At 39.8% G+C, this 24,556-nt stretch overlaps 1 protein-coding gene across 1 annotated transcript in view; it reads left to right on the top strand.

The window, feature by feature from the left end:
- Positions 1-24,556, top strand: part of LOC126484991 (putative phosphoenolpyruvate synthase) — a 317,801-nt gene that overhangs the window by 89,084 nt on the left and 204,161 nt on the right. Inside the window, exons 8-9 of the mRNA XM_050108598.1 lie at positions 7,087-7,147; positions 7,798-7,972. Coding sequence (XP_049964555.1) covers positions 7,087-7,147; positions 7,798-7,972 — 236 coding nt within the window. The remainder of the gene's footprint in view (positions 1-7,086; positions 7,148-7,797; positions 7,973-24,556) is intronic.

The raw sequence follows: 24,556 nt of genomic DNA, 5'->3' as shown, positions 1-24,556 counted from the left end.
TCAGCACCACATGGGATTTGAAAACCTGAGACCTTAAATGTGGAAGACCAGGCAATATGCAACACAGAGATTATTGCTAAAACATCGTGAATGAGTTCATAAGAGTGAAAAGCTAAGTGCGTTGTATTTAACAGAGGTGTGAGGGGGATGGCAGGTCAGTAAATATAAGATGTAGAAAACTAAAACAGAGTGAAGAAAGGTTTAGTTACTGCAAAGAAATGCTGTGACAGAATAAATTAAAGTAAATTAAGGCCAGCTGGATGACAAGAACCAAGGGCATTAGTTCTGACCTGCAGAGTTCCGAGAAATTGGTGTCCGAGGGAAAAATCCAGATGGTACATTTGGTGAAACAGGCTCCGAGGTTATGACTGTCATGTTATAGAGCATTCTGTGCAACAAGATATTGTGTGTTGCTGGAATACACCCTCTGTAACTGATAACTTGGTGGTAGTCATGCCGATGTAATAGGCCGAACAGTGCATACATAACAGTTGGTATATGATGCGTCGTTTCGCAGGTAGCTCTCCCTTTTATAGCATATGTTTTGCCAGTTACAGGGCTGGTATAGGTGGTGGTAGGAGTGTGATCATTGCAAGTCTTGAAGCGGGGATGGTCACAGGGGTAGGAGCCATAGGGTGGGAGATGGGTACAGAAGAATCATAGGGTCTGACAAGGATACTGCAGAGGTTAGGAAGCCAACAAGAAGCTATTCTAGGTGTGGTGGGTAAAATCTCAGACAAAATGGATCTAATTTCAGGGCATGATTCTAGGAAGTCATGGCCTTGTTGAAGTAGCTGATTAAAACATTCAAGACCAGGATAACACTGAGTAACAAGTGGTGTGCTCAGAAGTTGCTTTTGAAGGGATCACTGGTACCAGGGTTGGATGTGTTGGCCTGAGGAATCTGCTTCTGAGATAGGTTGGTGGGGGTAATTACACCCAGTGAAGGCTGAGGTGAGAATGGTGGTGTATTGATATAAAGAGTCTGCATCCAAACAAATATGTTTGTCTCAAATGCCAAGTCTGTATGGTAGGGAACACTTGATATGGAAAGGATGGCAACAGTCGAAATGTAAGTATGTTGCTTGTTAGTAGGTTTAATGTGGATGGAAGTGTGTAGCTGACCTTCAGTGAGGATGAGATTAACATCAAGGAAACTGGAATGGGGTTCAGAATAGGACTATATGAAATTTAATTGGTAGAAGGTGTTTATAGATACCAGGAATTTTAACAGGTCAGCCTTGCCATGAGTCCTTATGACAAAGATGTCATCAATGTATCTAAATAAAATGTGGGACTGAAGGCTTATGGGTCCCCAGGAAAACCCCCTCCAAGTGACCCACTAAAAAGTTGGCATAAGAAGGAGCCATCCTGGTTCCCATGACCATACCCTGATATGTTTGTATGTCTGCCCCTCTTAAGATAACTTGATTGAAGTGAGCAGGAAAGATGTCATAGGTTTGGAATCAGGTGGATGCTTTCTGAGGGAATGTTCAGCTGAGGCAGACCATGTATATGGAGGATGTTGGTATAGAGGGAGGTGGCATCAATGGTGACAAACAAGGTGTGTGGTGGGAATGGAATGAACACAGTTTCAGATGATCTAGGAAATGGTTGGTGTCTGCAATGTAGGAGGGAAGTCTTTGTACTTTGAGTTGCAAGTATTGATCAACTAAGTTAGATATACAGGGCTACTACAAATGATTGAAGCGATTTCATAAATTCACTGTAGCTCCATTCATTGACATATGGTCACGACACACTACACATACGTAGAAAAACTCATAAAGTTTTGTTCGGCTGAAGCCGCACTTCAGGTTTCCGCCGCCAGAGCGCTCGAGAGCACAGTGAGACAAAATGGCGACAGGAGCAGAGAAAGCGTATGTAGTGCTTGATATGCACTCACATCAGTCAGTCATAACAGTGCAACGACACTTCAGGACGAAGTTCAACAAACATCCACCAACTACTAACTCCATTCGGCGATGGTATGCGCAGTTTAAAGCTTCTGGATGCCTCTGTAAGGGGAAATCAACGGGTCGGCCTGCAGTGAGCGAAGAAAGGGTTGAACGCGTGCGGGCAAGTTTCACGCGTAGCCCGCGGAAGTCGACGAATAAAGCAAGCAGGGAGCTAAACGTACCACAGCCGACGGTTTGGAAAATCTTACAGAAAAGGCTAAAGCAGAAGCCTTACCGTTTACAATTGCTACAAGCCCTGACACCTGATGACAAAGTGAAACACTTTGAATTTTCGGCATGGTTGCAACAGCTCATGGAAGAGGATGCGTTCAGTGCGAAACTTGTTTTCAGTGATGAAGCAATATTTTTTCTTAATGGTGAAGTGAACAGACACAATGTGCGAATCTGGGTGGTAGAGAATCCTCACGCATTCATGCAGCAAATTCGCAATTCACCAAAAGTTAACGTGTTTTGTGCAATCTCACGGTTTAAAGTTTACGGCCCCTTTTTCTTCTGCGAAAAAAACGTTACAGGACACATGTATCTGGACATGCTGGAAAATTGGCTCATGCCACAACTGGAGACCGACAGTGCCGACTTCATCTTTCAACAGGATGGTTCTCCACCGCACTTCCATCATGATGTTCGGCATTTCTTAAACAGGAGATTGGAAAACCGATGGATCGGTCATGGTGGAGAGCATGATCAGCAATTCATGTCATGGCCCCCACGCTCTCCCGACTTAACCCCCTGCGATTTCTTTCTGTGGGGTTATGTGAAAGATTCAGTGTTTAAACCTTCTCTACCAAGAAACGTGCCAGAACTGCGAGCTCGCATCAACGATGCTTTCGAACTCATTGATGGGGACATGCTGCACTGAGTGTGGGAGGAACTTGATTATCGGCTTGATGTCTGCCAAATCACTAAAGGGGCACATATCGAACATTTGTGAATGCCTAAAAAAACTTTTTGAGTTTTTGTATGTGTGTGCAAAGCATTGTGAAAATATCTCAAATAATAAAATTATTGTAAAGCTGTGAAATCGCTTCAATCATTTGTAATAACCCTGTACATGTGGTGGGTGCTTTGAAGCCAGGAACTATTGGATGACCAGAATGATTGGGTTTGTGGATCTTAGGAAGAAGGTAAAAGGTGGGGGTGTGTAGTTTGGGTGGGATAAGAAGTTCATTGGATTGAGGTGTTAGTCCTTGTGAGGGACCTGAGGTTTTGGTCAGTTTGAATCACAGGGATGGGGTCTTGATGGCAGATTCTGTATGTAAAGCTGTCAGACAGCTGGCATTGACCTTCACTAACATACTTGTGTCAGTCAAATACCAGATTGGTTGATCCTTTATTTGCTGGAAGGATAATGATGGAGTCATCAGATTTTAGGGATTGCAAAGCCTGGAATTCTGTAGATGACAGGTTAGGGTCATGTTATGGGGACCTGGGGAAGGGTTGTGAAGCAGTGCTGGATGTGAGGAATTCAGGAGGCTTGTAAGGGAGATTTTGAGGTAGTGGTGGTGGATCAAGATGGGTTCATGGTTGGAACTGTTCAAGGCAGCTTTCAGTGTCAGGTTTGCTGTTGGAAAGGTTTTGGGATTGGATTGCAACCTAATATTTCCAGTTGACATTGTGTGTGAATGAAAGTGGATCCTTAATCAAAGCAGCATGATTAAATGCAGGTTTAGCGGCTGAAAGTGATACCCTTGGATAATACAGATAGTTCAGGAGGGAAGAGTGCTTTAGACGAGAGGTTGAGAACACAGTACTTTTGTTATTGATTCTTGCGATTGTGAGTTATTGTTGGTCTGGGAGAATGTGGTGAAGACTGTGGAATGTTAAATAGGTTGGCCAAGCTCAGTTTGTATGAGAGGAGTGGTGGTTGTTGGTGTAGCTGTATAGGAAGCTGTAGAGAGACAGGAAGGATAACATCACAGTTGAGTTAGTTTAGGAGTAGGCGGGATAGCTTTTTGATGCAAGGTCTGGCATGTTGTTATAGTCTGAAGTTGGCTTGGTGGATGATACCATCCAAGGAGGCACTAGGGACAGATAACTGCAGGATTTTGTAGAAGGAGAGAAGTCTGGTAGAGTGAAAATTGGCAGAGGAGGTGTATAGGTCACAGATTAGTCAGGTAAGTGCAAGAGATTGTTGTATTTGAAACTGTAAAAGAGCCTGGTGTAGCGTAGGATTACATCCAGGAACAAGAACTTTCAATGTTAGGCCTTTGGGAGTGACTTCAAGGGAAAAGCAGGTTTCAAGAAACAGAATGAGGGACCTTAGTTTTGATAGTGCAGAAGGATGTTTTCGAAAAGAATGGATGTATTATGTGATGAAACTTATCATGGCAAGAGAAATGGTGAGAGTGGCAAAAAAGAGAAGCAAAGAATGGGAAGATATAAAGAAACAGAAGAAAATCAAGGAAAAAAAAAAAACAGAAAAAATCATACAAAAGTTGTGAGAACAGACAATGGTTAATAAGAGGTAATGAGCAGATGAGAATTCCTTTCCAGAAAAGTTGACTGTATTATATGTAAAAATGATTGGAGAAGAGAAAAATCAATAGGGTAAAAGAGACAAAATTTTAAAAGCAGGGCAAACAAAAACAGAAGGGCATAGGAGAAAATGTAAACAACTTTGCTTGGGAAATAAAGTAATGTAGAAGATGGTAGTAAAAGTCTATCAGATCAGTTTGGTGAACAACAGTCGCACAAAAATTTGAAAGAGTTACATATAAACAAGGTAAGTGGAAGATGGGAAAGACAATAGCTGTCAAATTTGCAAATAAATTAGTGAACGATGATTGGGAGAAGGCCCTCCAGTGTAGTGAATCAGAAATGAATTGCTGTACGAAAATTCATAAATAACAATAACATTGTTATATGAAAATTTATAACTAACTGTGGACCCAGCTACGTGCATGGAAAACTGTACTAGAAAAGATGTAGGGGCAAGGTGTTGATGAATCTGGGTGGTACAGATAAATAAACAAACAGACTTGCATATAAGGTAGGAAAAAGATGCCAATTTGAAAAGGACAGATGACAATGAAGACTGACAAGAGGGTTACATAAGAAGGAATGATGGACACATGAGCTAATATAACAATGAAAATAATCAATTTTTAACAATACAATGTAACTGAATAGAAGAAAATTGCTCACCAAGCAGCAGCAGCAGGCAAACACATACATAAAAAAAGGTTTTACACCTGCAAGCTTTTGGAGTCAGTGGCTCCTTCTTCTAGCAGAAGGGTTGGAGAGGAAGGAGAAGGGGTGAAGGAAAAAGACTGGAGAGATTCAGGAAAAGAGGTAGAGTTCAGAAAAGACACCCACAACCCCGGGTCAGGAGACGTACCGGAGGGGATGAGAAGGAAAGACTGCACCGCACGAGATTCGTAGACCTTAGAGCTTAAAGGTGGAAGACAGAGTAGTATGCAGCACAGAGATTTTGCTAAAACATTGTGCACAATTTCATAGGAGTGAAAAGCTAAGTAATGGAGATGGTCATTAATGAAAGATGTACAAAACTACGATGTAATGGTTCTCATGTTAGCACATGATTTTAGGAAGTCATGGCCTTGTTGAAGTAGCCAATTAATACATTCAAATCCAGGGTAATACTGAGTGACAAGTGATGTGCTCTGAAGTTGTTTTTTGGAGGGATCACTGGTACCAGGATTGGATGTGATGGCCTGGAGAATATGCTTTTGAACTAGGCTGATGTGGTAATTATGCCCAGTGAAGGACGAGTTGAAAGTGTTGGTGTATTACTGTAAAGAGTCTGCATCCAAACAAATATGTTTGCCTCAAATTTCAAGGCTTCACAGGAGTGAATGTTTCACAGGGAAAGGATGGCAACTGCCAAAATGTAATATGGACTCATGGTGAGGCTGACCTGTTAAAATTCCTGGAATCTCCACATACCTCCTACCAGTTAAATTTCACATGGTCCTATTCTGAATTCCATGTCAGTTTCCTTGATGTTGATCTCGTCCTCACTGAAGGCCAGCTACACACTTGCATCCACTTTAAACCCACTAGCAAACAACAGTACTTATGTTTTTATTGTTGGCATCCTTTCCATGTCAAACATTCCCTCCCATACAACCTTGGCATTTGAGGCAAACATATTTGTTTGGATGCAGCCTCTTTACAGCAATACACCCCCATTCTCACCTCAACCTTCACTGGATGTAATTACTACACCAGCTAGTTCAAAAGAAGATTTTCTGGGCCATCACATCAAATCCCGCCACCTATGCCAGCCCTGTAACTGACAAAACATATACTATCAAAGAGAGAGCCACTTGTGAAACGACACATATATCAGCTGTAGTGTAAACACTGTTTTTCCTTTTACATCAGCATGACCACCACCAAGTTATCAGTTAGGATGAAAGGACATAGGCAGAGGGTGTTTACTGGCAACACACAATATTGTGTTGCACACCATGCTCTACAACATGACAGTCATAACCTCAGTGTTTGTTTCACCACACATGCCATGCCATCTGGATTCTTCCTCCAGACACCAGTTTCTCTGAACTCTGCAGGTGGGAACTAGCACTACAACATGCCCTTGGTTCTTGCAACCAACCTGGCCTTAATTTTTGTTAATTTTTCCCATCTCAGCATTTCTTCTTAACTACTCCTTTCTTTACTCCATTTTAGTTCTCTACATCTTTCATTTTCTGACCTATCTGATTTTCACCATCCCCCCCCCCCCCTCCTCTGTTACATATAATGCACTTAGCTTTTCACTCTTATTCACTCATGCATGATGTTTTAGCAGTAATCTCTGTGTTGCTTATCACCCCGCTTTCCACCTTTCATTTCTCAGCAGTCCCCAACAGTCTTTCCTCTCATTCTGTCTCCCGTAACCCAAACTTTTGGGTAACTTTTATGAACTCTGTCCCTTTTCCTAAACTTCTCCTGTTTCTTTTCCTTCACACCTCTTCCTCCCCCTTCAACCCTTCTACCGGAAGAAGGAGCCATTGTCTCTGAAGGCTTGCATGCATAAAACATTTTTTTATATGTGTGTTCTCCAGCCACTGCTTGGTGAGTAGATTTTTTATCCATCCCATTACACTATATTGTCAAAAATTGATTATTTTTGTTCTTGTAGTATGTCTTAATTATTACTCTCCAGCAGTATCCAGCTTACCCAAAAAATTGTTAAATATATGGTAAATGAAGAATGATATCTGGAAAATGTAATTATTGTTATTATTATTATTATAAATTATGTCTCTAATGCTAATAATTTATTTTCAATCATGGAGTGTGGCAGCACAAGTGTCTTTGATTGTTAATTTAATGTACTGAAGCATTTTGTCATATTATATGAAGGTTCACCACAACCAAAACACTGTTATGTGTGAATAAATGAATGGAGGGACCACAAATGGTCAAAAATGTTTCTACTTTGAGATCATTGGTGATTGTTCCTTTTAAATAGTAATCTCAAAATATCCTTGGACAAAATTTAGAATTATTCACTCATTAAACAGATAGCATTTTCTGAATCACAGATCAGTTCTTTACTAGATACTTTATTGATAAAATGCAGTGTCTAAGTGTTTGATATGAATGAGATTACTGCAAAATAAATAAAATAATAGTGTTTGATATGATTGAGATTATTGCTAAATATTATCCTTATGTAACAGAAGTTCACATATGTGATACTTCATTTGATGGTTTTGGTACTGACTGCTGAGTGTGTCAATTCAGTTTCACTGGTTGATTATTTTGATTGTGCTAGTTCCTTTGAGTGATAGTCAATTTCTTATTTTCTCCACTATATGTCATTGTACATTCTCATGTGTTTTGTCAGGTATGATGGTGACTGTCCAGATTTCCCCGTGTCACTGAGTGATCATCTTCTAGAACCAGAAGTGGAAGGAAGCAATATGGTAGTTATCTTTTCTGATAGGGAATGTCAGAGCTCCACTATAGTTGGTGGCAAAGGGGCCTCATTAGCTCTTCTTTCATCTGCTGCATGCTCACAGGTAATAAGATTTTTCTCTACCAAATTACTTGTATAGAATTTAATAAAGATACTTAGAAACTGAAGGTTCAGTTGCAGATTGGGGTAAACAATAATTGTAGGTTTGCAAACATATTAATGACATAACAGAGTGAACAGATAAGCATAAAATGAATGTTATACATTGACTTTTAGACCATGTTTTGTACTTTTTCTTTGTTGAAGAATGATAGAGTGGAAATAAATCCTGTGCAATAATTAGTATTAATAGTATAAGTTATTTATATACAGTATAAATAAATATATAAATAATAAAGTAACAATGGACTAAAGTAAACTCCTTTTCATTTGCAGACAATTCTGTTGTACTATTTTTAAATTTTAGGGAGCACAGTCAGTCTCATGGAACAGTAACCAGGTTTAAGAATCTTTGCAGAGAAAACCAGTTATTACTGGCATAAACAAGGACCAAAATTTTTCAGACAGACCTTGTTCAAACAGGAAGTGTTAAAAAGTTCAAGTACCTAAGAGAGCTAATTCAAGAAAACTCTGCCATAACTAAATTAGACTAAGATTAGATTAGATTAATTATTCATTCCATAAACCCACAAAAGAGGGGATCCTCCTGGGTGTGGAACATGTCAGATAAACACATTACGAAAATGTAATTAGAAAAACTTGAGTTTCATTAATTTTAATGATCCTCAGTCAATAAACAGTAAAATTATGCACATGAATTAAAATTAAACTTTTAATATTTACGGGTTTCATACTTACATATGCTTTCATTAAATCCACCATTCACACAGTAGCTGGTTACTTGGCTATTACAACTAAGTATTGTCAAAACTTAAAGTAAATTATTCATTTCACTGATCCTCAGTTAAGAACAGTCAAATTATGTCAAGATTTAAAATTAAACTTCCACTATTTACAGACTTAAGACTTACATCTGCTTTCCATACATCCAGCATCCACACAGTAGGTAGTTACTTGCCTGTTACAACTGAGTATTGTCAAAAATTAAAGTATAATAAATTTTCATTAAAATGGTCTACTGCACTTGTTGAGAAATTCATGGATGGACTAGAAGGAGTTGGCCACCAAAAGTTCTTTTAAATTGTATTTAAATTGTGCCTTGTCTGAAACTAAACTCTTAATGGTTGCTGGTAACTTATTGAAAATATGTGTTGCTGAATACTGGACTCCTTTCTGGGCAGGAGTAAGGGATTTGAAATCTTTATGTATATTGTTCTTATTCCTAGTATTGATACTGTGTACTAAGCAGTTAGTTGGAAAAAGAGATGTATTATTTACAACAAACTTCATTAAGGAATAAATACACTGAGAAGCTGTGGCTAGTATGCCCAATTCTTTGAATAGGTTTCAACATGATGTTCTTGGATTTGTTGTTGTTGTTGTAGTCTTCAGTCCTGAGACTGGTTTGATGCAGCTCTCCATGCTACTCTATCCTGTGCAAGCTTCTTCATCTCCCAGTACTTACTGCAACCTACATCCTTCTGAATCTGCTTAGTGTATTCATCTCTTGGTCTCCCTCCAAGATTTTTACCCTCCACGCTGCCCTCCAGTACTAAATTGGTGATCCATTGATGCCTCAGAACATGTCCTACCAACCGATCCCTTCTTCTAGTCAAGTTGTGCCACAAACTACACTTCTCCCCAAGTCTATTCAATACCTCCTCATTAGTTATGTGATCTACCCATCTAATCTTCAGCATTCTTCTGTAGCACCACATTTAGAAAGCTTCTATTCTCTTCTTGTCTAAACTATTTATTGTCCATGTTTCACTTCCATACCCTCCATACAAATACTTTAAGAAACGACTTCCTGACACTTAAATCTATACTCGATGTTAACAAATTTCTCTTCTTCAAAAACGCTTTCCTTGCCATTGCAGGTCTACATTTTATATCCTCTCTACTTCGACCATCATCAGTTATTTTGCTCCCCAAATAGCAAAACTCCTCTACTACTTTAAGTGTCTCATTTCCCAATCTAATTCCCTCAGCATCACCCGACTTAATTCGACTACATTCCATTATCCTCGTTTTGCTTTTGTTGATGTTCATCTTATATCCTCCTTTCAAGACACTGTCCATTCCATTCAACTGTTCTTCCAAGTCCTTTGCTGTCTCTGACAGAATTACAATGTCATCGGCAAACCTCAAAGTTTTTATTTCTTCTCCATGGTTTTTAATGCCTACTCTGAATTTTTCTTTTGTTTCCTTTACTGCTTGCTCAATATACAGATTGAATAACATTGGGGCGAGGCTACAACTCTGTCTCACTCCCTTCCCAACTGCTGCTTCCCTTCCACGCCCATCGACTCTTATAACTGCCATCTGGTTTCTGTACAAGTTGTAAATAGCCTTTCGCTCCCTGTATTTTACCCCTGCCACCTTTAAAATTTGAAAGAGAGTATTCCAGTCAACATTGTCAAAAGCTTTCTCTAAGTCTACAAATGCTAGAAACATAGGTTTGCCTTTCCTTAATCTATTTTCTAAGATAAGTCGTAGGGTCAGTATTGCCTCATATGTTCCAACATTTCTACGGAATCCAAACTGATCTTCCATGAGGTCGGCTTCTACCAGTTTTTCCATTTGTCTCTAAAGAATTCGCGTTAGTGTTTTGCAGCTGTGACTTAATAAAACTGAGAGTTCGGTAATTTTCACATCTGTCAACACCTGCTTTCTTTGGGATTGGAATTATTATATTCTTCTTGAAGTCTGAGGGAATTTCACCTGTCTCATTCATCTTGCTCACCAGATGGAAGAGTGTTGTCAGGACTGGCTCTCCCAAGGCTGTCAGTAGTTCTAATGGAATGTTGTCTACTCACGAGGCCTTGTTTTGACTTAGGTCTTTCAGTGCCCTGTCAAACTCTTCACGCAGTATCGTATCTCCTATTTCATCTTCATCTACATCCTCTTTCATTTCCATAATACTGTCCTCAAGAAAATCGCCCCTGTATAGACCCTCTATGTATTCCTTCCACCTTTCTGCTTTCCCTTCTTTACTTAGAACTGGGTTTCCATCTGAGCTCTTGATATTCATACAAGTGGTTCTCTTTTCTCCAAAGGTATCTTTAATTTTCCTGTAGGCAGTATCTATCTTACCCCTAGTGATATGCACCTCTACATCCTTACATTTGTCCTCTAGCCATCCGTGCTTAGCCATTCTGCACTTTCTGTCAATCTCGTTTTTGAGATGTTTGTATTCCTTTTAGCGTACTTGGATTTACACTGCACATTACTCTTATTATACGCTTCTGTACTCTAAAAATTTTTTCTCAGTTTGTGGAGTTACCACAATATATGATACCAAAAGACATAATGGAGTGAAAATAAGCACAACATGCCAGTTATTTTATATTTATATCTCCTATGTCTGACATCATTCGCATTGCAAACACAGAATTGTTTAGACACTTTAGCAGTTCATTAGTATGTTGCTCCCAACTGAATTTATTATCAAGTTGTATTCCCAAGAATTTTACACTCTCAACTTCTCCTATTTCCATGTCATCATATATTATACACTAGAAGGAAACCTCTTGGAAGTTCTGAACTGCATGTAGTGGGTCTTTTCAAAGTTTGATGACACTGAATTGGCTATGAAGCGCTTATTAATGTCAGTAAAAATTTGATTAGCTGCCCTTTCTAAATTTATATTTGATTTACTATTTATTGCAATGTTTGTATCATCTGCAAATAAGACAAACTTGGCATCTGGTAATGCAACAGACGAAAGGGCATTAATATACACAAGAAAAAGTAGTGGACCTAGGAACATTGAGGAACACCATATGTAATTTCTTCCCAGTCATATGATGTTCGATCGCCTACCGCTGAAGTGTTACGTAATGTCACCCTTTGTTTTCTGTTAGTGAGATATGACTGAAACCACTTTGCAGCACTATCTGTGATGCCATAATATTTTAATTTACTTAAAAGAATTCTGTGATTCACACAGTCAAAATCCTTTGACAGGACACAGAATATGCCACTTGCCTCTAATTTGCTGTCTAATGAATTAAGGACAGGATACACCAAATGAAAAGGGCATATGGAACAACAAAAAATATTTAAAATAAAAAGTACATATTGTAACAGTCATGTTCACATGCAAGATGTAAATTTAAATTTAATTTCAGATTAGAATTGTAGTCTGAACACAAAAAAAAGAACATAAAAAAGCAAATGATAGAAAAACAGTTATTTTGAACAGGAAATGATACACTTTTGTCAGGGCCAATTCAAGAATATTATTTCACACAAGCAACTTATCATATATTTTCACCCTTGTCAGTTTTTGCTGCTAATTGTAATACACATTGTTGAACTTAGGCACCCCTCTCAGCATGGAACCCAAAGCAGTGGCTTGTGTCACTTGGGCCTCAAACCAGATCTGACCTTTGTTTGATATTTTTCTTAACATATTGAGGGTGTCCATGATTGTTGCTCAGTCTTGTTCGCTGCAGAAATACAAGGTTTGTATCTTTTGTTGCTGAATTCCTATGCAGAATTTAGATTTTTGGTCGCTGAAATCAAAAAGTTCAACATAGATATCCTGTTAATTTTCTTCATTTATTCATGCCAGACATATTGCAACTTCTTACATCCACCACTTACCATGACAACTCAGCAATTCCCATGGTTGGTGTAACACCAGTTATTGCATAGGATCTTGACAATGCATCATATTTTCAGAATCATTATGGTCAAGTATTGTGTGTAATTTACAGTGAGTGGAAACTTGTCCTAATTAATTTATGTGTGACAATATGGTCAACAGAAAACATAGACAAAATTTGCACAAATAGTTACATAAATGTGAAGTATTCCAAACCTAAATTTTACAAGATGAATATTTAAAACAATCAGTATTACAGTATATATGTTTTCATAAAAATTAATTAATTCCAAAGACAAATAAAGCCAAAGGTTAGAAACAGTTACTTTCATGAACAAATAGAATTCCATTTAATTACCTTTTTTTAATGAAATAATTATCATACTCTTACATAAAAAATTCCATTTAATTACTTTGCTTTATGAAATAAGTATCATACTGCTACACAAAGATTATTGTAAACTAAAGAATTATATATAACAGAGGGAAACATTCCACGTGGGAAAAATATATCTAAAAACAAAGATGATGTGACTTACCAAATGAAAGTGCTGGAACGTCGATAGACACACAGACAAACACAAGCATACACACAAAATTCAAGCTTTTGCAACCAACGATTGCTTCGTCAGGAAAGAGGGAAGGAGAGGGAAAGACGAAAGGATGTGGGTTTTAAGGGGGAGGGTAAGGAGTCATTCCAATCCCGGGAGCGGAAAGACTTACCTTAGGGAGAAAAAAGGACAGGTATACACTCGCACACACACACATATCCATCCACACATACACAGACACAAGCAGACATTTCTTGTGTCTGTGTATGTGCGGATGGATATGTGTGTGTGTGCGAGTGTATACCTGTCCTTTTTTCCCCCTAAGGTAAGTCTTTCCGCTCCCGGGATTGGAATGAGTCCTTACCCTCTCCCTTAAAGCCAACATTCTTTCGTCTTTCCCTCTCCTTCCCTCTTTCCTGATGAAGCAACCGTTGGTTGCGAAAGCTTGAATTTTGTGTGTGTGTTTGTGTTTGTCTGTGTGTCTATGGATGTGCCAGCGCTTTCGTTATATATACACAGATGATGTGACTTACCGAACGAAAGTGCTGGCAGGTCGATAGACACACAAGCAAACACAAACATACACATGAAATTCAAGCTTTCGCAACAAACTGTTGCCTCATCAGGAAAGATGGAAGGAGAGGGAAAGACGAAGGGATGTGGGTTTTAAGGGAGAGGGTAAGGAGTCATTCCAATCCCGGGAGCGGAAAGACTTACCTTAGGGGGAAAGAAGGGGTATACACTCGCACACACACACACACACACACACACACATATCCATCCGCACATACACAGACACAAGCAGGCATTTGCCTTTACAAATGTCTGCTTGTGTCTGTGTATGTGTGGATGGATATGTGTGTGTGTGCGAGTGTATACCCCTTCTTTCCCCCTAAGGTAAGTCTTTCCGCTCCCGGGATTGGAATGACTCCTTACCCTCTCCCTTAAAACCCACATCCCTTCATCTTTCCCTCTCCTTCCCTCTTTCCTGATGAGACAACAGTTTGTTGCGAAAGCTTGAATTTCCTGTGTATGTTTGTGTTTGTTTGTGTGTCTATCGACCTGCCAGCACTTTCGTTCGGTAAGTCACATCATCTTTGTTTTTAGATATATTTTTCCCACGTGGAATGTTTCCCACTATATATATAGTGAAGTTATTGTCTACTGTCATATGAATGAGTTGTGTGTTTCGTATCCTTCTGTTGACAAATCAGGGTCTATTGCATTACAGTATCAATAAATGGAAAGTTATAGCACTAGAAAATGGTAGTGAAACCAATTCTGAAGCTGCGACTGTTTTCAATATATCAAGCTCAATAAAGCCATTAGCATAGTCTAATCAAAAAGTTTGTAATTGCTCTGAAGTTTAGGTCGATGAAACCAATTTAAAAATTGTTAAGGCTTTCGTGGTGACTTGTCAACAAACTGCCTATTTGCTTCTGTCTTAGGTTCTTCAGCCAGTGTTCATCTGGTGATTTTACTGACATTTCACCAGCACGAGTGGCTGGCACTGTCAAAGCTTCACCCTCCATTGCTGGTGGTGAACTGGAGCCAAGCTCGTGGTCACAGACTATAAGCACCTGGCACACCAACATCTGAAGGCTTCTCCGTGGTCATTTCTGGTGCGATTCTCCTATTGGTACCTGCAGTGGTTGTTTGCTGCAGTACAGGAAGCCAGTATCTGTCTACCTTAAGGCTTTCTTCGTTTGAAAGTCTTAAGGTAAATGGATCCTGGCTTCCTGTACTGCAGCGAATGACCATTGCAGTTAGCAAGGGGAGAACTGCACTGGAAATGACCTCAAAGAAGTCCTCGGACATTGGTGCACCAGGTACATGTAGTCTGCAGCCATGAGCTCAGCTCCAGTTCACCACCGGCAATGGAGGGTGAAGCTATGACAATGCCAGCCACTCGTGCTGGCAAAACATCAGTAAGACCATCAGACGAACATCAGCCAAAGATCCCAAGACAGAAGCAAATAGGCAGCTTGTCAAACCAATTTCACTTTAAAATTCAAGTACGAATCCTAATAAATGCACTACACGATTCAGTCACACCTGATAGAAGCACTTTTAAAGACGAGAAACCAACATTATTCTACATCTACATCTACATCTGTACTCTGCAAATCACCGTGAGGCACATGGCAGAGGGTATGTCTCATTGTACCAGTTATAAGGGTTTCTCCCTGTCCCATTCATATATGGAGCACGGGAAGAATGATTGTTTGAATGCCTCTGTGCATGCAGTAATTATCCTAACCTTATCCTCACAGTCCCTGTGTGAGTGATACGTAGGGGGTTGTGGTATATTCCTAGAGTAATTATTTAAAGCTGGTTCTTGGAACATTGTTAACAGACTTTCTTGGGACAATTTACATCTGTCTTCAATAGCCTCTCAGTTCAGTTTCTTCAGTACCTCTGTGACATTTCTCGGACTGAACAAACCTGTCTCCATTCGTGCTGTCCTTCTCTGTGAATGTTCAGTATCTCCTGTTAGATCTATCTGGTACGGGCCCCACACACTTGAGCAATATGCTAGGACCAGTTGCATGAGTGACTGGTGAGCTGTCTCTTTTATAGATTGATTGCACTTCCCCAGTATTCCACAAATAAACTGATGCCTACCACCTGTTTTACCCATGACTGAACCTATGCAATCATGCCATTTCATATGCCTGCAAAGTCTTACAGCTAGAAATTTGTATGAGTTGGTCGTTTCAAACAGTGACTTATTGATATTATAGTCATAGTATACTACATTTTTTGGTTTTGCGAAATGCAAAATTTTACATTTCTGAGTTGCCGATCTCTGAACCACTTTGAAATCTTATCAAGATCTGACTGAATATTTATGCAGCTTCTTTCATGTAGTACTTCATTCTAAATAACTGCATCATCTGCAAAAAGTCTGAGGTTACCATTAATTTTTCTGGGGCACATCTGAAGTTACTTCTACATCTGACAGTGACTCTCCATCGAAGATAACATGCTCCATCCACCTACCAAAAAGTCCTCAGTATAGACACAAATTTCACATGATACCCTGTATGGTCATACTTTTGACAATAAGTGTAGGTGTGGTACTGAGTCAAATGCTTTTTGGAACCCAAGAAATGCTGCATCTACCTGACTACCTGACTACCTTGATCCTAAACTTTCAACAGACTGAGCTACATGTTATGAAGGAATAGTGTAACTCTCAGGTTCAGGCTATATTAACTGTGTTCTTCAGTGAAAAGTGTTTATCCTCTGTTGGATAGTAACACAGGAGTGTCTATAATGCAGAAGTGTTGTTAATACAGATTTTGTTTCCCCTCCTTATTGATCATTACTTTGTTTTCATCTTCCTGACAGTATTTCTAACAATTCTGAACTCTGCAAACTGAAACTCAATAATTTATTTCACAGTGCTATTGTCCATCTGTTGTGTTATTTTTGTAGATCTGGAATGAAACTAGTTTGTTAAGAGTGAATGGCTAAGTGAGGTGGAGCTGTTTTTAACACACTGAACTTGCATTTGGAAGGACAACAGTTTAAATCTGCACCCAGTCATCCAGATTTAGGTTTTCCATGATTTCCCTAAATTACTCCAGGTGAATCCTGGGGTGATTACTTTGAAAGGGCATGAGCAATTTCCTTCCCAGTATTTGACACAATCTGAGCTTGTACTCTGAATCTAATGACATCTGTTTTGACAGGACATTAAGCTGAGTCAAAGTGGGTTGTGTATGATGTAAAGTTGAATACGGTTGCCTTGATCATTCAAGCTGCTGCATTGATTTCCAGTTGCTGAAATGTGTCTTATTTATTGCTTACTAAAACAGAATTAGAATTGGATCAAACCTATATTACCATGGAACAAAACTAAAGAAACTTGTCAATCTTTTTGTAGTCTTTTCATTCATAGTCCTCTGAGAAAGATCTAGTTGGAAAGTGTACATTAGATTCCATAAATAAGGGAAAAATCACAAAAACAGCAGTAACTCAGAAAAACACAAAGCAATTGACATAGCTGGTGAGAATGTTGTTACCACAGCACCATAGAACCAAACTACTATGTGTAAACCAGTGGCACTGGAATAAACTTCTGTCATCTGTACACAGGAAATGTTTGTATGAGGCTTGCAGAAGACAACTGAATAGCCATGTTGGTTAGATTTTAATGGATATTTCATGAATTCATAAATTTTTTAAGGAACTATGGCAGATTGGGGATAAATTAAAGACAGACAAATATGAGATCATGAGTAAGGTTTTGTCATATCTTTTTTTAAGACTATAATAACAATTTGCTCAGTGTTCTGTAAAAAATACTCTTTATGGATGGATACTCCATGAGCTGTAGTTCAGTGTGATTCCCAGTGGCAACTCAGTATCTGACTGGTAATCTCATTATTATCGTTCTTGTACTTGCAGGTGGCCCATATTCTGTTACAAAGAAAATATTTTTCTTTATTCATGAATGAAATCATAAGGCACACTCTTGTAAGCAAACAATATGGATTGTTTTATTATCTATTTTTATAAACTTTCACAGGCTCCATCTACATTCATTATATGTGTCCATTACAAGAATCACTGACAATTAGTAAACAAATAACTAGCCAACTAAACATTTAATATCAGTCCAAAGGGGTCAGTTCCACTGGGAAGTGGACAACTCGGCAATTGCTCTACATCGTGCAACAGTCTCTCCCTCTTCCTACTCTCCCTCCCTCCCTCTCCCTCTCTCTCCCACCTTCCCTCCCTCCCTCCCTCTCCCTCCCGCTCTTGCTCTCCCTTCCTCCCCTGCTCTCTCTGGTTGATATCTGCACCTGATGTAAAAGAAAAAAGAAAAAAAAAACTACAGCAACTCTGTAATTGGGTCCAGAGGACCACATAATTCTGACCAGCTACTGTATTATTCTCTGCCATATGTTGTGAATTGAATGTGGTATGGAGGGGCATAGGATCAACACATTGCTCTTCCAAGCACTGTCAACTTTCAAGACCTTGGAGGCACTACTTATTTATGTAGCTCTTCATTTAGCCTCAGGAGGCTAAGTGCACCACATTCCATTCTTTCAAAAAACAAAAAATCTCTGTCTGCAGTGCAGTACTGCAAATTGAGTCTACGCCTTCCACGTGGAATTCAGGTATGTGGAACACTCAGCTTCTGAGATGTACTGCCTCTGATGTTAAAGAGAAGTTATTTGTTAAGATTATAAGTACAATATTTTCAGTCTCAAACTGGTGAACTTTGCTGTTTGCTCCCAGAAGCTTATCCAAATTTGTCTGTGAAAGATGAGCTTTAATGAGCGAAATTCACTACTGGTTAAATCACAGTTACCCTCCCAGATGACATTACAAATGAAGAAATCTGTTCCTTGCAGTTCCCTATTAGTTCAACCTGATATGGGCTACACATTCCTTAGCAGTATTGAAGCACAGGACATACTAGTGTTTTGTAAGCTATACTTGCTGCAAACAAACTGCAGTTTCCCAGAAGGTTATCAAGGATTACAAGCATACCACTTACTTTACCTACAACTAAGCATGTGTAATTTGTTCATTTCATACCCTCATGCATGTTAATCCTAATATCCACATGCTGTAACTGATTACAAATATGAATTATTAATCATATCATCAAAGACTACTGCTTATATACGTTTCGTGGTATGGACAACTTTACTTTTATGTACATTAAGAATTAGTTGCTAACCTTTTGACTTGGCTGATATTTTGTTGCAGTTGGATGAGCTATTATCACAATCTTTATCTGTTAAAACTTTATTATATACAAACATGTTCTCCAGGTAACAGTAGATATTTTATATAATACTGTTCATCAAGTCGATAATGAACAGCCATGACCCTATCGCAATTACACATGGTCACAGCAATAGGAGAATGTAATATACTGTTTCAATGTGTCTGTGTATGTATTCTAAGGAAGAAGAAAGGTTTATGACTTGAGCAATAGTATTCAACTTCATATTTATGTACTTGAAATACAGTAGTCATATTCAGTGCCTGAGCTTTATAGTGACTTGCTGTCTTCACTCATTCTATTTTTTTGTATTCACTTGGGACTTTCCATTATTTTATTAAGAAAGAGGAGAGAGGATCTTCAAAGCTATTACCAAATTTCATTATTTTTAAAATTAATATTACTTATAAATTTTTAAGTCTTTAAACAAATATACTTGGAGTCAGTAACTCATAGCATATATAGCTGAAAAGAGGAGAGAGATGGATGGGTAGGAGTAAAATCAACAGACGATTACAGTCCTTTTCTGGATTCTCTTAATGACCAGAAGAATTACTGTTTTTTGGTGATTATAATGTCTTTAATGAGGCTGATGCTCCTTAGTAACGCATGGCAAATCATCTAGGTAAATCTTATTTACTAGAATTTAAGTGATATTGAGTACATGGAATACAAACGTGATTGTGTTTCTACCTGTAGTTTTGTTCTGTCTGATAGTGTTCCATTGTTTTGCACTATTTCAGGTGAATTATTTATTTATTTATGTTGCATAGATTATGAACTTTTTGTAACTAAACTTGTGTTTGCTTCTATTGTGCTTAAAATTTTAAAATATAGTGAAAAACACAGTTATCTGCAGTATAAGTAAGTTAAAAGAATGGACCATGTACTTAGAATGCTCCTCAATTTCTATATTAGCGTACACTGAATCTAGCTATATATATGAAACTAGTAGTTTAAGTGTATAGACTAGCTATTACTTGAATAATGACAGAGTATTTTAGCTTTTATAAAGATAATACAGTATAATATTACACATACATGTGTGTGGGTGGATAATGCAATGTGGAATTAATTGTAAAGACACCGTGGCTGCTTTGATTGTGCTATCTTTTTGTGTGTATGTGTGTGTGTGGGGGGTGGGGGGTGGGGAAGATAGAGGCCTGTTTGCAAGTATATAGGCAACTGCAGTTGGAACATGAATATGTGGATCTGTACGCTATAGGTATGACATAATAGATAGGCAATGAGATATGGTGCAAGAATACTCTTTCTTTGCATAAACTGGTACATGATAAAATGTGTGCCTGTTCTTCAAGAAACACTAAAACTTCACAGTCAACTGTGTGGCCTGAGCTCCCAGTTGGTGCACATCGACAGCGCAGAAAGATATGTATATAGCTTCTTCTCTGTGTTTACTTCGTAGATTCTTACTTAAATTGTGTGTGAGTTTCATATAGGAGGTATAATTCCGACTTTTAGTTACTGTAATCGTAAATTCTGGCAGATTGTAGCACAGTCATTAGGCATTTCTACAGGTTAGTTCATACATTCTTTGTGTGTTCCCCTTGCGTTATCAAGGCACGGACTCGTGTTTCAGTAACTGTTGTTCAACATCGATTAGAATGGACAGGGACTGTGATTGCTGTGTTCGGATGAGGGCTGAGTTGGCACCCCTTCGCTCACAGCTGCAGGCGGCGCTGACTTCGTTCGCGCAGCTTGAGGCTGTTGCCAATGGGCACACCTGTGGGGAGGCGGACTTGGGTATCACAGGGATGTCAACCTCGTCCCGTCTGTCCCCAGATCAGTCTGCCGCTGTGGTTGCCCCGGTTGCTGCCCGCAGTGGGGCTGAGCCCTCGCCTGTGGTTGATTGAGAGGTCATTCCAAGGTGTGGCAGGCAGCGAAAGATGTCCCCGGAGGCTGATCAGAAAGCCTCCCCAGCGCATCTGACAAACAGGTTTCAGGTACTGTCCCTGGCTGAGCCAGATGCAGCTGCCTGCCCTGTTTCAGAGGATGATTCTCAGCCTTCAAGGTTCAGGCAATCGCAGAGGGTGGGCTTATTGGTAGTTGGGAGCTCCAATGTTAGGCACATAATGGGGCCCCTTAGGGATATGGCGGCTAAGGAGGGGAAGAATTCCAGTGTGCACTCCGTGTGCATTCCGGATGGAGTCATTCCTGATGTGGAAAGGGTCCTTCCGGATGCCATGAAGAGCACAGGGTGCAGCCAGCTGCAGGTTGTGGCACATGTCGGCACTAATAACGTGTGTTGCTTTGGATCTGAGGAAATTCTCTCTGGATTCCAGCGGCTATCTGATTTGGTGAAGGCTGCCAGTCTTGCTTACGAGATGAAGGCAGAGCTCACCATCTGCAGCATCGTTGACAGAACCGACTGCGGACCTTTGGTGCAGAGCCGGGTGGAGGGTCTGAATCAGAGGCTCAGACGGTTTTGCGACCGTTTTGGCTGCAGATTCCTTGACTTGCGCCATAGGGTGGTGGGGTTTCGGGTTCCGCTGAACAGGTCAGGAGTTCACTACACTCAGGTGGCAGCTACATGGGTAGCGGAGGCTGTGTGGCGTGGACTGGGCGGTTTTTTAGGTTAGAAGGCCTCGGGAAAGTACGGGATGGGCTGCAATCTCAAAGGGTGCATGGCAAATACAAGACATGCTTGGATCAAGGAACAGTCAGAATTGTAGTTGTAAATTGTTGTAGTTGTGCTGGGAAAGTCTCTGAGCTTCAAGCGCTAATAGAAAGCACAGAAGCTGAAATCATTATAGGTACTGAAAGCTGGCTAAAGCCTGAAATAAGTTCTGCAGAAATTTTTACGAAGTCTCAGACGGTGTTCAGGAAAGATAGATTAGGCAGAATCGATGGTGGAGTGTTTGTGTCTGTCAGTAGTGGTTTATCCTGTAGTGAAGTCGAAGTAGATACTCCGTGCAAATTGGTATGGGTGGAGGTTATACTTAACACCCGAACTAAGTTAATAATTGGCTCCTTCTACTGACCCCCAGACTCCGATGATATAGTTGCTGAACAGTTCAGAGAAAATTTGAGTCTCGTAACAAATAAATACCCCACTCATATGGTTATAGTTGGTGGGGACTTCAACCTTCCCTCGATAGGTTGGCAAAAATACTTGCGCAAAACCGGTGGTAGGCAGAAAACATCTTCCGAGATTGTCCGAAATGCTTTCTCCAAAAATTATTTCGAGCAGTTAGTCCATGAACCCATGCTAATTGTAAATGGTTGCGAAAACACACTTGACCTCTTAGCCACAAACAATCCAGAGCTAATAGAGAGCATCATGATTGATACAGGGATTAGTGATCACAAGGTCATTGTAGCTAGGCTCAATACCGTTTCTTCCAAATCCACCAGAAACAAACGCAAAATAATTTTATGTAAAAAAGCGGATAAAGTGTCACTAGAAGCCTTCCTAAGAGACAATCTCCATTCCTTCTGAACTGACTATGCAAATGTAGATGAGATGTGGCTCATATTCAGAGATATAGTAGCAACAGCAATTGAGAGATTCATACCTCATAAATTGGTAAGAGGTGGAACCGATCCCCCATGGTACACAAAACAGGTCCAAATGCTGTTGCAGGGGCAACAGAAAAAGCATGGGAAGTTCAGAAGGACGCGAAATCCCGAAGATTGGCTAAAATTTACAGACGCGCGAAATTTGGCATGGACTTCAATGCGAGATGCCTTTAATAGGTTCCACAATGAAACATTGTCTCGAAATTTGGTAGAAAATCCAAAGAAATTCTGCTTGTATGTAAAGTACACAAGCGACAAGACGCAGTAAATACCTTCGCTGTGCAGTGCCGATGGCACCGTTACCAATGACTGTGCCGCTAAAGCGGAGTTATTGAATGCAGTTTTCCGAAATTCCTTCACCAGGGAAGACGAAAGGAATATTCCAGAATTTGAAACATGAACAGCTGCTAGCATGAGCTTCTTAGAAGTAGATACCTTAGGGGTTGCGAAGCAACTCAAATCGCTTGATACGGGCAAGTCTTCAGGTCCAGATTGTATACCGATTAGGTTCCTTTCAGATTACGCTTATACAATAGCTCCCTACTTAGCAATCATATACAACCGCTCGCTCACTATTTGATCTGTACCTATAGATTGGAAAATTGCGCAGGTCGCACCAGTGTTTAAGAAGGGTAGTAGGAGTAATCCATCGAACTACAGACCTATATAATTGACGTCAGTTTGCAGTAGGGTTTTGGAGCATATACTGTGTGCAAACATTATGAAGCACCTCTAAGGGAACTATCTATTGATACGTAATCAGCATGGTTTCAGAAAACATTGTTCTTGTGCAATGCAGCTAGCTCTTTATTCGCACAAAGTAATGGCCGCTATCGACAGGGGATCTCAAGTTGACTTTGTATTTCTAGATTTCCGGAAAGCTTTTGACACCGTTCCTCACAAGCGACTTCTAATCAAGCTGTGGGCCTATGGGGTATCGTCTCAGTTGTGCACCTGAATTCGTGATTTCCTGTCAGGAAGGTCGCAGTTCCTAGTAATAGACGGCAAATCATCGAGTAAAACTGAAGTGATATCAGATGTTCCCCAGGGAAGCGTTCTGGGACCACTGCTGTTCCTGATCTATATAAATGACCTGGGTAACAATCTGAGCAGTTCTCTTAGGTTGTTCGCAGATGATGCTGTAATTTACCGTCTAGTAAGGTCATCTGAAGACCAGTATCAGTTGCAAAGCGATTTAGAAAAGATTGCTGTATGGTGTGGCAGGTGGCAGTTGATGCTAAATAATGAAAAGGGTGAGGTGATCCACATGAGTTCCAAAAGAAATACGTTAGAATTCGATTACTCAATAAATAGTACAATTCTCAAGGCTGTCAATTCAACTAAGTACCTGGGTGTTAAAATTACGAACAACTTCAGTTGGAAAGACCACATAGATAATATTGTGGGGAAGGTGAGCCAAAGGTTGCGTTTCATTGGCAGGACACTTAGAAGATGCAACAAGTCCACTAAAGAGACAGCTTACACTACACTCGTTCATCCTCTGTTAGAATATTGCTGCGTGGTGTGGGATCCTTACTTTTGTATTATCACATAATAGGGGAGAGAGTGTGGCAGTCTGGTTTTGAAGCAAATAAACTGTTCTTGTTAAGTTTTTCCGAGGGCATTGACACATTCAAGTAAATGATGGTAGTGATCATTGTCATGATGCTCTGTTGCTTGCTGGATGTAGAAGCTTGTTTTGGGGGTGTGGTTTATGTTTGGAGGGGAGTGGCTGATGACGCTGGTGTTTGTATAGCTGGTGTCACACTGGACAAGTATGCTGTTGAAAAGATTGAATGGCAGCCAGGAGTATTGGAGGAAGTTGGTATCGAGTGCTGGTTCACTGATATCTCAATCAGAAAGTCCCATCTGATCATTGTTCTTAGGCCCACGTCTGATGTGCTGAGCTCAGAGCTGTGTATGGTGATCGGTGAATTCTTCACTGCACAGAGCTGTGTGATTGTTTTCCCACAGGCAGTTTCAAGCAAGATCGGAGGTGCCACACTGATGTCAGAAGTGGCATTGACCAAATGATGTTGCTGTCTAAGTTGATACAGGATATACCGTATCTACTCGAATCTAAGCTGCACTTTTTTTCCAGTTTTTGTAATC

The sequence above is a fragment of the Schistocerca serialis genome, chromosome 6 (assembly GCF_023864345.2).
Source record: "Schistocerca serialis cubense isolate TAMUIC-IGC-003099 chromosome 6, iqSchSeri2.2, whole genome shotgun sequence".
Taxonomy (NCBI): domain Eukaryota; kingdom Metazoa; phylum Arthropoda; class Insecta; order Orthoptera; family Acrididae; genus Schistocerca; species Schistocerca serialis.
This window is presented reverse-complemented; position numbering and strand designations above follow the sequence as displayed.